At 42.8% G+C, this 18,679-nt stretch overlaps 1 protein-coding gene across 1 annotated transcript in view; it reads left to right on the top strand.

Moving 5' to 3' along the window:
- Positions 1-18,679, top strand: part of PUM3 (pumilio RNA binding family member 3) — a 131,454-nt gene that overhangs the window by 59,257 nt on the left and 53,518 nt on the right. Inside the window, exons 10-11 of the mRNA XM_073634930.1 lie at positions 5,736-5,814; positions 6,710-6,808. Of these exons, the coding sequence (XP_073491031.1) occupies positions 5,736-5,814; positions 6,710-6,808 (178 nt within the window). The remainder of the gene's footprint in view (positions 1-5,735; positions 5,815-6,709; positions 6,809-18,679) is intronic.

The raw sequence follows: 18,679 nt of genomic DNA, 5'->3' as shown, positions 1-18,679 counted from the left end.
GTATTTATTGGCGTATAACACTCACTTTTTCACCATGAAAATCAGGTGCAAATAGCGTGTGCGTGTTATACACCAATACTTCAATTTCTGCTGCCTCGGATGAGGGGGGGGGGGGAGCGCCGTCATATTATGAGAGTCTCCTGTTTACTTGGCGGCCTCTGTAATAGGAATTCAATAGATGGCAATGGCGAGGCTGCTGCATTGATGGCAATGGCGAGGCTGCTGCATTGATGGCAATGGCGAGGCTGCTGCATTGATGGCAATGGCGAGGCTGCTGCATTGATGGCTATGGCGAGGCTGCTGCATTGATGGCAATGGCGAGGCTGCTGCATTGATGGTAATGGTGAGGCTGCATTGATGTGGACTGATGAGGCTGCATTGATGGCACTTGTGAGGCTGCAGGTGGGCATTAATCAGGCTGCATTGAGGCAATGGTGAGGCTGCAGATGGGCACTGACCCTTATTTTGCTTCAAAGTTCCTTATTTAAAATTTAATTTTTTCCTGAAACTTCCCTCTTAAAATTAATGTGCGTGTTATATGCCGATAAATACGGTATATTACATATAGTACATAAATCCATATGTAGTTCAGCACGGCACATAAATCTAAAATGTCCTTTAAACTGGCATCTTGACATTGTGCAGTTTTGTCCTGCTTGTTCTTACTCATGCTATGCTTGGTGTAGACTCTAGGAAAAGTATAACAGAGTTTGTGAATAGTACTCTGGTTTGTTACATAACGGAGTAAAACTAACATTAGACACAGTGCAGTGCTTGTCAGCCTTTTAACGGATTTCTCAGCTGTACAGTGTTTTGTATAAAAGATCTACTGATCAAATCTTATGTTTACAAAGTACAAGAGACCATGCCAGATTGCCAGATATTGTTGAAATTATACTTCAGGGTACAGCTAATGTAAATGGGCATTGTCTGCTATTAAATACAAGATGGCTAAATATCCTTCAAATTATAGAAAGCAAGCAAACATGAATGTTTCTGGAAGTGATAATTCTGATGATGTTAGTGTGTTGTGAGAATCACTTTTTTTGGCTAAAGAAAAATAAACTTCAAATAGAGTGTTAATTTGTAGATTAATACTATAGCTGTTGTACATATCAGCAACATCTGCTGCTTTGTACCAGATTGCATTAGTAATGCACTGTATGTACATATATTTTACATCTCACTCTCCGGCACAATAATAGCATTTTTTAATTAGATTTTCAATGATGAAGAAGAAAAGACCAGCCTCTTGTATTTAACATTGTACATGAGATTTAATCCTCCTCTATCCAGTTAGATTTTTTTTTATTTCAAATGCCACATTAAGTTTGTACTGTAGCTTGTTTTGAAATACTTTTTAAATAGTATTTTTGTTTTATATTAATATTTAGCTGTTCCTTTTTCAAGATTGTTGTTTCACTTATATCATTATGCCATTTGCGTAAGAGATTGACCTCTTTCTTATTAATCTCTTCTAAACTGATTAGCTACATGTCATATCTGAAGGAGATTGCCGTTGCAGTAGGAACCAGCTGCAATAACTCCTGTGCACAAGAGCTAGTGTTTGCCAGGGTCATAGGATGGACACGGGTTAGAGATTTACTGGTTGTGGGACATCATACTTATATATGTGTATATCATTACAATGCTTTAAGATAAATTAATTCATATACTTAACACACCAGAGCCAGATGATTACACAAGGTTAGCATGTCTGTTTTCAGCAACATAGAATTTAATTTAAATAAAGTATTTTTCTATTTGAGGTTAACTGTTTGGTTACAGTGATGCACACAACAGAGTCCCAACAGCATATATGTATAGAACAGCATATTAACAATTGGTACCACCAAAACATACAGCTCCAAAAGAACAAGACAAAAGCAACAGTGAAAATTAGACTAAACCATTCTCTAACACCTTATGTTGCTTATAATGTACATTGTGGTGGTTAGAAATCCTTGGGGGGTGGGGGGGTGTTTTGGATCAGAAGAAACCACCTTTTGCTATTCATTAAAGCTGAACTCCGAGCAGAGCATTTATTAGCTGGCAGTATTGGTGCTGTCATACCGTGCAATGTGCTGCTTGTTTCTCTCCCCACTGTGTAATCTTTGAGAAATCCAGGGTGCATTATTTGAATCATAACTTTTGACTTCCGTTTTGTAAGACCAATGGCCACTATACTTTGTATCCCAGTTGCCACTGGTCTTGTCTCTGCCCTGCACACACTGACTTATCTCCTGCATTTCCCTTTGCATCATGGGAAACATAGTCCTCTTTCCTTGCGCGGACATGATGCATTGTACAGCATGAGAAAAAGTCCTCCTCCCAACGCCAGGGACAAGCACTTGTTTCCTAAGGAAAAGACGTCACTGGGGCTGAAACTCTTGGATTACAAGTAAAGTAAGGCACTATCTTTTAAACTGTGTCCGCAGTTCAAGAGAATTTAGGGAGAGTTTTAGTAATTGCAAAGATAGTTCTATCCTGGAGTCCGTCTTTAAAGTGATCTTAAAGCCTTTTTTTTTTTTTTTTTTATAAATAACAAACATATTATACTTACCTGCTCTATGTAATAGTTTTGCACAGATCAGCCTGGATATTTCTCTTCTTGGGTCCTATGCTGCCTCCTGCCTTCTGCTAGGTGCCCCCACAGTAAGCAGCTTGCTGTGGGGACACTTAAGCGGGCGCACTCCCGACCCACGGCTCTGTGTGTCCATTCACACCCGGAGCTGCGACTCGGCTCCTCACCCTCCGTCTCCTGATTGGCTCACTGGCTGTGATTGACAGCAGCAAAAGCCAATGGCTCCTGCTGCTGCCAAAAGCCAATCAGGAGTGCGAGTCCCTGGATGGGAGAGGCTCTCATGGACATCGCTGGATCGAGAGGGGGCTCAGGTAAGTCTTAAAATCGCATTAAAACGCTGCGCTATCAAAGGTATAAGCATAAAACCTTCTGCTGCACACAGAAGGTTTTAATTACTTTAATGAAGAAGGAAGTATTGGCCCTTCAATTACAACTCCTATCCTTAGAGTGTTTACCTAATAGGAAATATGCATGGGCACCAACTATGTATGTAGTTCAGGAGCGTTTTGAGAAAATCATTGGGCCTGTGTGCAAGATTATAAGTTGGGCCCCATTGCTTGTTAAAAAAAAAAATGGTGTTCTTAGTGAAGAGCAGGCATGGTTTTCATTAAGCTAGGATGCTGGTAAGATTGTAAAAGACCTGGAACACCTTTTGGGCATGCTAAGTGGAATCAAGGTACCGTACTCCCCACATTCCCATCAATCCCTCAATCCACAGCCAGCCATGCGTGGCAGATGCTCATACAGAAACTCGTGCCTTATTTGGATCCCCCTGTCCTTGGTACTCTCTTATGTGTTGGTTTGCCCTTCATATACAGTCTGTAGTACTTGAGCATGTCTGCCCATCTTACCAAACTTCTTCAGTTATATGTCAGCTCTACAGATTCTCGTCCAGACTTTTCTCAGCTTCTCTAATTCCCAGATAGGCACATTCCAACCTCTAGGTAGGGTGCCCCTCTTTCCCGGGCATGAAGATTTCTCCCCTATACTCTGACTCTTGTGAGGTAGCTCTCACCTAGTGAATGATACAGTTCCCCGTCCTAGAAATTGTTCTCATTTCCCATGCTGCGTTTTCTTCTATTTTCGAATCACAAAACACCTAGCTCTTGCTATCCAGCATGTCTTGTTTAGGTCTTCCTAACGTTTTGAACTTTCACTCCTAGTGTAATTCCCTTTGAAAGATAGCGTTCTTCATCACCGTTGTGATTTTCTGCGTCTCTCTGGGATTTTCCCCAAGTTCTTTTGCCCACGCAGAGCCCTCCCTTTGTGTTTAAAGTGTTTGTAAACTTTAAAAACATTGTGGTACTGAATCTTTAAAGCAAGATATAATGTTTTTTAATGAGTAATATTATGTACTCCTTCCCATGTTGTGTGAAACCCCTCTTCCTGAGAGTAAACTGACCACACTAATTATGGCTGCTGATCCAAGACCATGTGGTCAGTTTACATCTTTCATCCTTCCATTCTCTGTACAGAGACACTGCGCAAAAGCACAGCGTGTCTGTAAATTCCATATCCTATTGAAAGCTGCACCCCCCCATCCTCCCCGCCTTGATGCAGCCACTCCTTCCCTCTTTTTTTTTTTAAGCTACACAAGGACAAAGTATCCTGGAAGCCAGTCCTCCTTGCTTCCCTGGGGCTCTTTTTATCACTGCCTTTGGAAATGTCATTCGTTCCTCCCTATGTCTTGCCTTGAAAACATGTTGGTTACTTACAATACACCTTATGGATGGGCTCAGGACTGTCACCTGTGGCTGTCTGCAATGTATTCCCTTGTCAACTCACCCCTCTTCAATTACTCACAGGGCAGAGCCTCTATGAGATTTCTCCCTCCCCTTTCACCTGGCTGTGTGGTTATTTTGCCTTTTTATCAGGACTCCTGACCTCAGGGATCGGGTCCCTCTTCCCCTACCTGAACCCATTCTCCCAAAGAGGCTGGGGTTTTTAGGTTCTTTATAACATCTGTCCTTATGAAGGGTTGCAGGGTCACCATCTGCTTTTCTGTTCTTGTTTGTCTGTTTGAGTCCATTGACCTTTCCTTTTCTTGCAAAGTAAATATACATCTAAGATGGGATTAATTTTGGCAATGCCTTAGTTGCTGGTTAAATAAAAGCTTAGATTGTTTTGCAATGTCCACTTCGTTAATTGATGCAATTAATGTAATAAAAGATGAAATGTATTGTTGGCTACGCTACAAAGTTGCTGCCTGGAGCAGACATCCTCTATAACTGCAGCTATAACTTATTATCCATTGTCTTTTTTTTTTTTTTTTGTCAGCAGTATGAGACGGCCAAATATGCAGTTTGGTGTCTGGCTGCATTGAACTCTAGTTGACTTATTTAAACTTGAATGAGCAAACAAGAAACCGTACTAGTTTTTTTTTTATCTTAAACGCATACATTTACCATGTGTTAAAGCAGAGCTCCAACCTCCCACCAAAAAGTTGAACTCAGCAGCCACAAATACTGTAGCTGCTGACTTTTAATATTAGGACACTTACCTGTCCAGGGATCCTGTAATGTGGGCACCCCAACTGATTTTTTAATCAGCTCTCGGGTGCTGCCACCGCCATTCCTTGTAAGGGAAACCGGCAGTGAAGCCTTGCAGCTTCACAGCCGGTTCCCTACTGCGCAAATCGTGCTGCGCTTTGTGAATGGCCCAATGGTGGGGGAAGGACTTCCGGGGGACCTCGCCACAGTGAGGTCATCCAGAAGTGGGGCCGGGTACCTGTCAAAAACAGGCTCCCCCCTCCCCTTTAAATGTGGCAGCGGAGGGGGGGGAGGAAACAGGAGGATAATTATCTACCTACAAGCAGTTGGCTACGGTAGGTCTGTGTGGGTGAATTCCTGTCTATTTTTCTAGGAGGAAAACTTTTAGAACTTTACCTTAGGAGCATAGGCTGTAAAAAAAAAATCTCATGTCCCGTATTCATGGCATGCACATGCTTCTCTTTTGCTGATTTCACTGGGTAGCTCTGATGCAGCTCTTGGCCAGTTCCCAAGAGGTTCAGAAAATGGCTGACAAATCTTAGTAGTTTTGGTTGACTTCTAATTGTGCTTGTGTTCCATTGTTCATTGTTTACTTTCTGAGAAATGGTTTGTAGTAGCTCTGTAATTAGGTCAGTAATAATAACTTTTATTTCTGTTCCCAGGGAGGCTGTAATCAAGCATTCTTTGGTGCATAAAGTTTTTCTGGACTTTTTTTGCCATGCAACCCCAAAAATAAAATCGGTACGTAAATACTGATGACATTTTAGTCATCTGGTTTGATGTTTTTTTTTTTTTATGCCTGCCTCCTTTCAGATGTTCTAAAATTAATGGTTTTGTCATTTTGTCTATATTATATAATTTTACCTGGGTTTCGGAAGGCAAAACGGGCCATTGATGCATAATATTTTAAAAGGTTTCATGAAGTAGATTATTAAATGTTTGTGTTTTTAAAGAAAACCTGTAGTTATAGTAAGAATATAAAAAAGCACTTACGGTATAGCCTTATGGCGTGTTTGCAGGCGAGTGGACGCGCCACGGGCTCTGCCAGTTACCTAGCAGAGACCCGGCGGCAATTTTATGCATGTGTGAGATGCACACAAACGGACTCCTAGGATGCGTGACGTAAATGTAGGAAGCAGTTTGTGGGATTTCACACATGCGTACAAATGCCGCAGGAAAGCAACCCTTTGCATGTTTGGGTATGCGAGTCTGGATATGTCATCCTTGCCTAGGCGAGGATTAAAGATGCATAGATTTAAAAAAAAAAAAAAAAATGTTTACTATGTTTTAAAAATGTTTTAATTTTTTTTTTTTTTAATGGTCAGGACTAAAGAAAATAAAAACAATTTAGTTTATTTGTGTACATTGTAAATAAATATAATGTCTTATCCAGCCATCTAGTGGATCTTTTTACATGTTGTGTTTTTTTTTTTTTTTTTTTTTTTTTAACCATGTGTTGAAAAAGTTGTTTACGGATGTTAGTAGCTCAAGGAAACATTTACACACAGAACTGAATGATTTATAGCAGTGACTCGCCCCATGTGTCAGGTGGCTTATATAAAATTTCAGTGAGATTCTGACAGGATTAGCTCTGTTCTGTCTCTTTATCTAACTTTGTAATGTTGTGTAATCTTAGGAAGTGATTGAAGCTATCAGAGAAGCTGTAATATACATTATCCATACACACGATGGTGCCAGAGTGGGCATGCACTGCATATGGCATGGAACACCTAAGGTATGATTTAGGAAATTATTATGTTCTTAATATTTTTTCAAAATTAATTTTTCTGGGGCTGTTCCTAAACCAGAGCCACCCAGTTTTTCTTAGTTCAGCAAGTATAATGACTGTGTATAATGACTGTGCTACTTAAAGTGGTATTAAATCCAAAACCAAAAAAATGTAATATATTTCAGCTAACGAATCCCTAGATGTGGTGGTTGCATAGGTTTTCCTTTTTAGCTTTTTTTCTCCTGAACTGGCCAGTAACAAACCTCCTCTATTAGAGTGCCCCACTTTGGATGAAGGCGCACAGGTTTAACATAAATCAAAGCTGATCAGAGCACCGCTCTTAGTGTTCAAGTGATTCTAAAGGCAGAACGTTTTTTTTATCTTGATGCATCTTATGCATCAAGATAAAAAGCCGCCTGTGTGCAGTAGCTCCCCTAATACTTACCTGAGCCCGATCTTCCTTCAGCGATGTGCATGAGTGCCTCAGCCATCCGGGACTCTCCTGGTTGGCTGAGAGACAGCTGCAGTGCTATTGGCTACTGCTGCTGTCAGTCAAATCAGTTAGCCAGTCAGGAGAGAGGGGGCAGAAGCCGAACCATTGCTTTGTGTCAAATGGACACCGGGAGCTGCGGCTCGGGTGCCCTCATAGCAAGCTGCTTGTTGTGGGGGCACTCGACATGAGGGTGGGGCCAAGACAGCTGGCGGGAGACCGAGAAGAGGAGGATCTGGGCTGCTCTGTGCAAAACCATTACACAGAGCAGGTAAGTATGACATGTTTATTATTTTTAAGGAAAGAAAAATTAGACTTTACAATCACTTTAAATGATTTGTCTTAACACACTAAACTGCTACACCTGCAGGACAGCTTGTTCTGTTGAAAAATAACAGACTCCCTATTATGAAAATGAAAGAAAGCTTAAAAAAAGGAAATTAATGCAGCCATCATATCTAAGGATTGGTAAGATGTCATATAATGTTTTCTTTTAGGTTTATTATTGCTTTAGGGCTCTTGTACTTGGACCAGCTGAACAATTGCAGCTGTACTTCCTCCATCCAGACTGCCCAGGTGCAACATGCAGCCTGTCATTGACATAAATGGCTGTGTGCTGCTGTACTTGGGCTATTATAAACATGAGTACAGTATACTGACACATAAAAATTATAGAAAATTGTCTATTTTTGCATATGCCTGTACGCTATACTCGTGTTTGCGATAATACAGCAGCATACAGACCTTTATGTCAATGACAGACTGTACGCTGCAAAAGCCCTTAAACATGCAGCTTCTGAGTGGCTGCTAGCCTGTAGATGAAATATCAGGAGTAAATACATGACATAGAGACACAGAAAACAAATGTACATAACATAGTGACACAGAAAACAATCAAACATGATTCTTGCTAATCCCTATTTTATCTAAAACAATATAAAATGTTTTGTCTGGTGTAGAAAAAAAATACACTATATACATAGTTGGTTTTTTTTGCATTTTGGGGGATAAGAAACATTCTGAATTGTGCTTGATCATGAGAGATAAAATGAACCTCCTACAGCTCACTTTTTGCTTCCTAGTAAAAGGGCTCATGCACTGGTCATATAGCGCAGAACTATGTGTATTCCCTGCTCGGGAGCACACAGGTGCTGCGTACAACTGCCTGTAGTCAATGGCAATATGAAGAACATCTGAATACAGTGTTGTGTTTTTTTTTTTTTTTTAATGTTTTCTAAGCAGCCACATATGAATTTCACTGTTAGAGAAGGTGTAGCATAGTGATAGGATCACCACCCAACAGTAGCCAATCTCTGAGGACATCAGTGGTTTCAATACATCAGTCAATTTGCTATTCCATTGCCATGCACATCAACTTTCGCTTAAAAGGGAAGCTCCGCTTTTTCGCACCCTTCACTACCACATTTGGCACTTTCTGAGGGGGAGGGGGGAGCAGTAAAATCACTCAGTCTATAGTTGGCTTGAAACTTTCTGTAATCAAGGCAGTTGAATAACTGTTTGTTTAAGGCTTTATGCACACGGCCATACAGGGGCTGTACAGTGTGGAGAGCCTATGTATTTAATATCCCGGGACCCGCATCTTCTACAAACAGCTACTCATGGAGATGAATTAGAAGAATCAGCTGTACACATTTGTGCACCAGGAGTTGTATAAAGCACCTGCACATACATAGATGTATGTCGTGGTATCTATTTGGAGCATAGGTTGTGTGAATTCTATACACAACCCCCTGCGCACAGCTGTATCTTCTAATTCACTCAATGGGCAGCTGTGTTGGTCCTGGGAGAGTAAGGCTGGCCATACATTATACTATTTTCTTATTCAATTTCCTTTAGATTTACCTTTAACTATGTAGTACAAGGGCCTAGCTGACTGCATACAAGTTAAGTGTTTAGGTTTGAGCTCATATTACATAGTTTTGGTACTGTAATTCTAAAGGAAAATTGTACAAGAAAATTGTATAATGTGTGGCCAGCCTAATTATGCAGGCTCTGCGCTAGCAGAGAGCAGGATATATATATATATTAATATATATATTAGATGATAGACTCAGAAATGGCATGCAGTGCCAAGAATCTGTTTGTAGATAAAACTCTGCACTTAAAAAATAACTAAAACGTGAATAAAGCTGCTCCCCTAATTTGAACAATGTGGTCAAAAGTAGGGATGAGCCGAACACCCCCCTGTTCGGTTCGCACCAGAACATGCGAACAGGAAAAAAATTCGTTCGAACACGCGAACGCCGTTAAAGTCTATGGGACACGAACATGAATAATCAAAAGTGCTAATTTTAAAGGCTAATATGCAAGTTATTGTCATAAAAAGTGTTTGGGGACCCGGGTCCTCCCCCAGGGGACATGAATCAATGCAAAAAAAAGTTTTAAAAACGGCCGTTTTTTCAGGAGCAGTGATTTTAATAATGCTTAAAGTCAAACAATAAAAGTGTAATATCCCTTTAAATTTCATACCTGGGGGGTGTCTATAGTATGCCTGTAAAGGGGCGCATGTTTCCTGTGTTTAGAACAGTCTGACAGCAAAATGACATTTGGAAGGAAAAAACTCATTTAAAACTACCCGCGGCTATTGCATTGCCGACAATACACATAGAAGTTCATTGATAAAAACGGCATGGGAATTCCCCACAGGGCAACCCCGAACCAAAATTAAAAAAAAAAAATGATGTGGGAGTCCCCCTAAATTCCATACAAGGCCCTTCAGGTCTGGTATGGATATTAAGGGGAACCCCAGCCAAAATTTAAAAAAAAAATTGACGTGGGGTTCCCCCTAAATTCCATACCAGACCCTTCAGGTCTGGTATGGATTTTAAGGGGAACCCCGCGCCAAAAAAAAAAAAAAAAAACGGCATGGGGTCCCCCTAAAAATCCATACCAGACCCTTATCCGAGCACGCAACCTGGCAGGCCGCAGGAAAAGAGGGGGGGACGAGAGTGCGGCCCCCCCCCCCTCCTGAACCGTACCAGGCCACATGCCCTCAACATTGGGAGGGTGCTTTGGGGTAGCCCCCCAAAACACCTTGTCCCCATGTTGATGAAGACAAGGGCCTCATCCCCACAACCCTGGCCGGTGGTTGTGGGGGTCTGCGGGCGGGGGGCTTATCGGAATCTGGAAGCCCCCTTTAACAAGGGGACCCCCAGATCCCGGCCCCCCCCCGTGTGAAATGGTAAGGGGGTACAAAAGTACCCCTACCATTTCACTAAAAAACTGTCAAAAATGTTAAAAATGACAAGAGACAGTTTTTGACAATTCCTTTATTTAAATGCTTCTTCTTTCTTCTTTCTTCCTTCATCTTCTTCTTCTTCTGGTTCTTCTGGCTCTTCTGGTTCTTCCTCCGGCGTTCTCGTCCAGCATCTTCTCCGCGGCGTCTTCTATCTTCTTCTCCTCGGGCCGCTCCGCACCCATGGCATGAGGGGGGAGGCTCCCGCTCTTCTCTTCATCTTCTTCTCATCTTCTTCTCTTCTTCATCTTCTTCTTCATCTTCTTCTTCTTCTTCCTTCTTCTCTTCTTCATGTCTTCTCCGGGCCGCTCCGCAGCCATGCTGTGGCATGGAGGGAGGCTCCCGCTGTGTGACGGCGTCTCTTCGTCTGACGGTTCTTAAATAACGGGGGGCGGGGCCACCCGGTGACCCCGCCCCCCTCTGACGCACGGTGACATGACGGGACTTCCCTGTGGCATTCCCCGTGACGTCACAGGGAAGTCCCTCAAGTCACCGTGCGTCAGAGGGGGGCGGGGTCACCGGATGGCCCCGCCCCCCGTTATTTAAGAACCGTCAGACGAAGAGACGCCGTCACACAGCGGGAGCCTCCCTCCATGCCACAGCATGGCTGCGGAGCGGCCCGGAGAAGACAGGAAGAAAAGAAGGAAGAAGAAGAAGAAGATGAAGAAGAAGATGAAGAAGAAGATAAGAAGATGAAGAGAAGAGCGGGAGCCTCCCCCCTCATGCCATGGGTGCGGAGCGGCCCGAGGAGAAGAAGATAGAAGACGCCGCGGAGAAGATGCTGGACGAGAACGCCGGAGGAAGAACCAGAAGAGCCAGAAGAACCAGAAGAAGAAGATGAAGGAAGAAAGAAGAAGCATTTAAATAAAGGAATTGTCAAAAACTGTCTCTTGTCATTTTTAACATTTTTGACAGTTTTTTAGTGAAATGGTAGGGGTAAGTACCCCCTTACCATTTCACACAGGGGGGGGGCCGGGATCTGGGGGTCCCCTTGTTAAAGGGGGCTTCCAGATTCCGATAAGCCCCCCGCCCGCAGACCCCCACAACCACCGGCCACGGTTGTGAGGATGAGGCCCTTGTCCTCATCAACATGGGGACAAGGTGTTTTGGGGGGCTACCCCAAAGCACCCTCCCAATGTTGAGGGCATGTGGCCTGGTACGGTTCAGGAGGGGGGGGGGGCCGCACTCTCGTCCCCCCCTCTTTTCCTGCGGCCTGCCAGGTTGCGTGCTCGGATAAGGGTCTGGTATGGATTTTTAGGGGGACCCCATGCCGTTTTTTTTTTTTTTTTTTTTTTTTGGCGCGGGGTTCCCCTTAAAATCCATACCAGACCTGAAGGGTCTGGTATGGAATTTAGGGGGAACCCCACGTCAATTTTTTTTTTAAATTTTGGCTGGGGTTCCCCTTAATATCCATACCAGACCTGAAGGGCCTTGTATGGAATTTAGGGGGACCCCCACATCATTTTTTTTTTTTTATTTTGGTTCGGGGTTGCCCTGTGGGGAATTCCCATGCCGTTTTTATCAATGAACTTCTATGTGTATTGTCGGCAATGCAATAGCCGCGGGTAGTTTTAAATGAGTTTTTTCCTTCCAAATGTCATTTTGCTGTCAGACTGTTCTAAACACAGGAAACATGCGCCCCTTTACAGGCATACTATAGACACCCCCCAGGTATGAAATTTAAAGGGATATTACACTTTTATTGTTTGACTTTAAGCATTAATAAAATCACTGCTCCTGAAAAAACGTCCGTTTTTAAAACTTTTTTTTGCATTGATCCATGTCCCCTGGGGCAGGACCCGGGTCCCCAAACACTTTTTATGACAATAACTTGCATATAAGCCTTTAAAATTAGCACTTTTGATTTCTCCCATAGACTTTTAAAGGGTGTTCCGCGGCATTCGAATTTGCCGCGAACACCCCAAATTGTTCGCTGTTCGGCGAACTTGCGAACAGCCAATGTTCGAGTAGAACATGAGTTCGACTCGAACTGGAAGCTCATCCCTAGTCAAAAGCAATTGGTAATTGTGCTAGAGGGCGCTGTGTACAAATTAATAGTGGAACATTGGATCATTCCCATTAAAAACGAATGATAATAACACCATGTGTAATCGTGATTAAAAAAAATTGATGCGTAACACAAATCAGACACAGATGGTAAAAGTACATGTGGTAATGTTGAAAAATTGGGTGAAAACTAGAAATATAGTAGATACTGGTAAAAAATAAAATTAAAAAATAAAGTCCCAGTTGGAAAAGAAACAACAATTCTGTGTGGACAGAAAAAGATTTCCAGATTCTGAGAAAAACTTCTGTGGAGATATTGAGAAATCCTTCACCCAGAGAAAGAAAACGACACCCCACAGTGCTGGATATGCAATCTGCTTACCAGATGTAGGTGACCTCTTTGTTTAAGAAGCAGGTCATAAACGCTTGTGCAGGATTGTGCCTGCTCACATATGGAGACTGGCGATCATTGGAAAACTTCCTCCCCGGTGTGGATCGTATGCATGAATGCCGTATACCATGCCGTGCGTTCCACCCGTCGAAAACAGACTACCAGGGAGCCGGATGTGACGTGGATAACGTGACCAAGGTGCGGTACCTGGTCATGTTATCCACATCATATGCATACGATCCACACCGATGAGCCTGCAGCCCCAGTGCCGGGTAGGCACCTACTAATGTAAGCGGCCATTTGGCTACCTTTCATGTTTTAAAATTTTTTAATAAAACGGTTTTACGCTATGGGCACCTCCATTGTTTCTTATATATCCCATGCTCAATAACCCGGGGAGGAAGTTTTCTAATGATCGCCAGTCTCCATATGTGAGCAGGCACAATCCTGCACAAGCGTTTATGACCTTCTTCTTAAACAAAGAGGTCACCTACATCTGGTAAGCAGATTGCATATCCAGCACTGTGGGGTGTCGTTTTCTCTGGGCGAAGGATTTCTTAATATCTCCACAGAAGATTTTCTCAGAATCTGGAAATCTTTTCCTGTCCAGACAGAATTGTTGTTTCTTTTCCAATTGGGACTTTTTTATTTTTTTATTTTATTTTTATTTTTTACCAGTATCTACTATATTTCTAGTTTTCACCCAATTTTACAACATTACCACATGTACTTTTACCATCTGTGTCTGATTTGTGTTACGCATCAATTTTTTTAAATCACGATTACACATGGTGTTATTTATCATTCGTTTTTAATGGGAATGATCCAATGTTCCACTATTTGTACACAGCGCCCTCTATCACAATTACCACAATGCCAAGCTGCTGCTAACAAAGCAAACAATATTGGCATGCATTAAAAAGGGATCAACTCCAGAGATAAAACGATAATTCTCCCGCTCTACAAGACTCTGGTCTGGCCTCACCTAGAATATGCTGTCCAGTTCTGGGCACCAGTCCTCAGGAAGGATGTACTGGAAATGGAGCGAGTACAAAGAAGGGCAACAAAGCTAATAAAGGGTCTGGAGGAAATTTGTTATAAAGAAAGGTTGCGAGCACTGAACTTATTCTCTGTGGAGAAGAGATGCTTGTGAGGGGATATGATTTAAATTTACAAATACCATACTGGTGACCCCACAATAGGGATAAAACTTTTTTGCGGAAGGGAGACACGTGGCCACCCATTACAAATAGAAGAAAAGAGGTTTAACCTTAAACTACGCAGAGGGTTCTTCACTGTAAGAACGGGGAGCATCGATAGTTTCAAAAAACTAGATAAGCACCTGAACAACCACAACATACAGGGATATACAATGTAATACTTACATATAATCACACACATAGGTTGAACTTGGTGGACTTGTGTCTTTTTTCAACCTCACCTACTATGTAACTATGTACTATGTAAATAAAAACCCTGATGTATTTGCATAACCCCCACATTATGCATTTTGTATGTGAAATCTAAACACATATTGCACAATACAGATGTCTGAAAAAGTTATAGATTTTTATGTATTTTTATAGATAATATTTTTGTATTACACTAAATAAAATAGCTAAGGTTTTAGAGTGCTTTTCTGCAGTTTTGCAAGTTCCTTATCCTACAGTTTTGCATGACTTGGATTTTTACCATTTGGTAAATGAGCAGTTTCAAATTTACTCATATTTGCAATATATAAAATGTAAAGTTTTATCCTTATTGATTAGGTTGTGCGGTAATAGTTTTAGTGTATTTTATATATAATATAGTTTTTAAAAATAGTTTTCACTACTAACATGGGAAGTACAAAATCAACACCTTATTATAATTCTATAGGTTCTGCATGTATATGCCTTGGGCATCTTCAGTAAATTTTCAGGTCTGTAATGTGTATGGGAATCGGAGACATTAGTTCAGCCATCTGAGTTGCAAAATGAGAAGCAGAACCTGCCAGTGAAAGGGTTAAGAGTGTTGTAAAGGCAGAAGGTTTTTTATCTTCCTGCATTCTATGCAGGAAGATAAAAGACCTTCTGTGTGTAGCAGCCTCCCCAGCACACCTTTATTATTTACCTGAGCCCCATCCCCAGCAATGTCCATGAGTGTCTTAGCCGTCTGGGACTCTCCGCTTAACTGGCTGAGACACAGCAGCGGCACCATTGGCTCCCGCAGCTGTCAATCAAAGTCAGTTAGCCAAGCAGAAGAGAAAGAAGTCAGGGCTCTTTGTCTGAATGGACACAGGGAGCTGTGACTCGGCTCGGGTGCCCCAATAGCAAGCTGCTTGCTGTGGGGCCACTCAACGGGAGGGAGGGGCCAGGAGCACAGAAGAGGGACCCGAGAAGAGGAGGATCTGAGCTGCTCTGTGCAAAACCAACTGCACAGAGGAGGTAAGTATAACCTGTTTATTTATTTTAAACTAGCCTTTACAATCATTTTAAGGAATAAAGTAGACCTTTGAGAAAGCCATGAGAGGAATATAGGGGGCTGTCATATTGATCTCACTTCTGAAAATGCTAGTTTCCTTGCTGTCACACTGATCCTCCTGGACTCCGGTAACTTTCTGATTCACTGACAAAGAATATTTAGAAGAAGTATACATTACAGAGCAGAACAGGCTTGCAAATGTAAGGTGCATAAGCATATGTCTTATCTACCGTTAAGTTATATTCTGTGGCAATCCTCATCTCGTATCGGAATTATCTATTTATGGTGGTCCTCACCCAATTTTCACTTTACTCTAAAAAGAAACAGAAGTATCTAAAGGGTAGCGAAGAGATGTAGGAAGGAGAAGAAGAAGAAGAAATGTGTGGGAAAGGGAAATGGGGGGGAAGGAAGGTACAAAAGGAGTAGAAGGGAAGGAGGGGGGGGGGGGGGGAGGAAGACACGACGGCAGACAGGTCCACCCACTGTATTCGGCTAAGAGGTCGTGACCCACCGAGTCAGCTCAAAAGTCGTTGACCCTCATCAGAGAATATGAACATATTCCAAATGTCCCAAGTCTGTTTAAACGTCTCTTGCTTATGTTGCGCTGTCAGTATCAAGTCCTCCATCCGCTTAGTTTCCTCTACTCTTTGGAGCCAGAGTTTTATAGGAAGGGGGAGGGTCTGCTTCCAAAAAATGGGGATGCACCCCTTCGCTGCATTGAGTAGATGTCAAACAAGTGATTTTTTTATATGTCTTAATGGGTACCGAGGAGAGGTGGAGAAGGAAAAACGCGGGGTCCTCTGGCACCTCGTAATCAGTGAATTTTTGTGTAATTCGCCTAACTTCGCCCCAGAAGGTCTGTATCTTAGGGCATGTCCAAAAGACATGGATCAGAGTTCCCTCCTCCTCTTCGCATCGCCAGCATAGCCCGGAGGAGTCCGGGAAGCATTTTCTTAGTCTAGATGGTGTCATGTACCACCTAGTGAACAGTTTAAAATTGGATTCTTGTATTTTAGCGCAAAGCGAAGATTTGAGGGAGAGGGTAATGATCCGAGCCTTTTGTGGGGATGAGAAGGTGCGGTGTAGATCTTTTTCCCAACTGGCTAGACAAGTCAAATGAGGTTGCATCGTTGGTGTGTTCAGTAATGAGTACGTTTGCGATAGGATGTGGGCTAATGGGGTGTCCTCAGAACAAAGTACCTCAAACGGCGTTAGGTCTCGAGTAAAGTTATGTGGTTCTGGAAGTGAGTGGAAAAAGTGGTGTAGTTGTAATGCTTTCCAAAAAGTGAGTCGGTACGTACCCGCTGGGTTACAAAGATCTGCTAAGGTTGGCCACTTCCCCCGCTGACAAACTTAATTGCGCAATCCCTTCTTGTCTCTCTAAGAGACGTTAGTTCCGCTGCTTCCAGGCTTGGTTCAAATTTTGGGTTGCTCAAAATGGGGAATAGGGGTGAGGTCTTTGATGTGAGAGTTGTGTGAAAGGTGACTTGGTGACTATTCCTCAGGGTGGTTCCTATAAGAGGGTGAGTTTTCAGAGTGCTTGGGAGGTCGCCAACACACCACAACGCCCCCCCCCCCCCCCCCCCCCCCCCCCCCAGGGGTACACTCGACTGTGATTGTTCAAGTTTTATCCATAGTTTGGAGGTAGTATTTCTCCTCCAATCAAGTATATGACCCAGGTGCGAGGCCATGTAGTATAAGCGAATATCGGGCATTGCCAATCCCCCACAATGTTTGGGTAGAGTTAGTTGTAAACGGCGTAAGCGCGTTTTTTTGTGCGCCCAGATGAATCTGGTGAAGATTGCATGAGTCTGCTTAAAGAAAGGGCGGGATATGAATCGGTAAAGCTTGAATAAGGTAAATGAATTTCGGTAAAATACTCATTTTAAGCAGATTGCATCTCCCGAACCAGGAGTGGAAGCCTGAGTGCCATCTGTCTAACAATGTCCGGGTCTTTGTCAATAGAGGAGGGAAGTTTAGGTCAAATGTTCGTGTTACGTCCGGGGGGATAAGCGTGCCCAAATACTTCAGTGCTGATGAGGTCCATTTAAATTAAATTAAATTAATTAAATTAGAGATTTCTCCATATGTTTTGAACTCTCGCATTAGATTTGGGAGGGAGATTTTAGGATTTGTTAGGGAAAACAGAAGGTCATCAGCGTATGCTGAGATTTTGTAGTGCGTGTTACCTACTTGAAGACCTGCTATGTCTGGGTGTGACCTTATCTTACAGAGGAAGGGCTCAAGAGAAAGGGCGAAGAGCAGGGGGGACAAAGGGCACCCCTGTCTCGTGCCATTCCTGATGGGAAAAAGGACATGAGAGTATACCATTGACCTTCACTTGTGCCGATGGAATCGAGTAGATGCTACCAATCCATTTCAGCATTCTGTCTCCTAGGCCGACATGACGGAGCACTGAGAACATATAGTTCCAGTGCACCCTGTCGAAGGCCTTCTCCGCGTCAGTGCTAACAAATATGCTGGGAATTTTCCTAGTCTTTGCTACGTGGACAAGGTTAAGGACTTTAATGGTATTATCCCTGGCTTCTCTGGTAGGGATGAACCCCACTTGATCTAAGTGGATCAGGGAATTGAGATGTGCTGCCAATCTAGTTGCTATGATTTTAGAGAATATTTTGAGGTCGACATTTAAAAGAGATATGGGACGATAGCTCCCACATGAGCTTGGGTCTTTCCCCTCCTTGTGGATTAAAGAGATTTGAGCTTTGAGAGTTTCGTTAGGGAAGCTAGAACTCGTCCCTAGTGTGTTGAAAAATGTCACAAGTCGTGGACCTAACACCGTTATAAAAGTCTTATAATATTGAATTGTATAAACGTCCGGTCCTGGAGCTTTACCTATTTTCAGGGATTTTATTGCTATTTGTAGTTCTTCCAATGTGATTGGTTCATCTAACAGGCACATAGTCTCTTCAGGCTGTGACGGGATTTGGGCTTCCGAAACGTATTTGTCGATATCCGCTAGACTAGAGGGGGGGTGGGGGGGAGATTGTATAGGTCAGAGTAGAAGGCTTCAAAACCCTTTGCGATTTGCTTCGGAAGGGTGGCCTTCTTACCATCTGGTAATGTTATCTGTGGGATGTACGAGGCTGCTTTAATTTCCTTCACCGACCTGGCCAACAGTTTACCACATTTCTCTCCCGACTCATAAGACATCTTGCGGCAGAACTGCAAAGCGGCCTTTGCTTTATAGAGGAGTAAATCTGTAATTTGTGCACGCAAGGTCCCCAACTTCAGCTCAAGGTCTCGAGT

This window comes from Aquarana catesbeiana, linkage group LG01 (assembly GCF_042186555.1).
Source record: "Aquarana catesbeiana isolate 2022-GZ linkage group LG01, ASM4218655v1, whole genome shotgun sequence".
Classification (NCBI taxonomy): Eukaryota; Metazoa; Chordata; class Amphibia; order Anura; family Ranidae; genus Aquarana; species Aquarana catesbeiana.
This window is presented reverse-complemented; position numbering and strand designations above follow the sequence as displayed.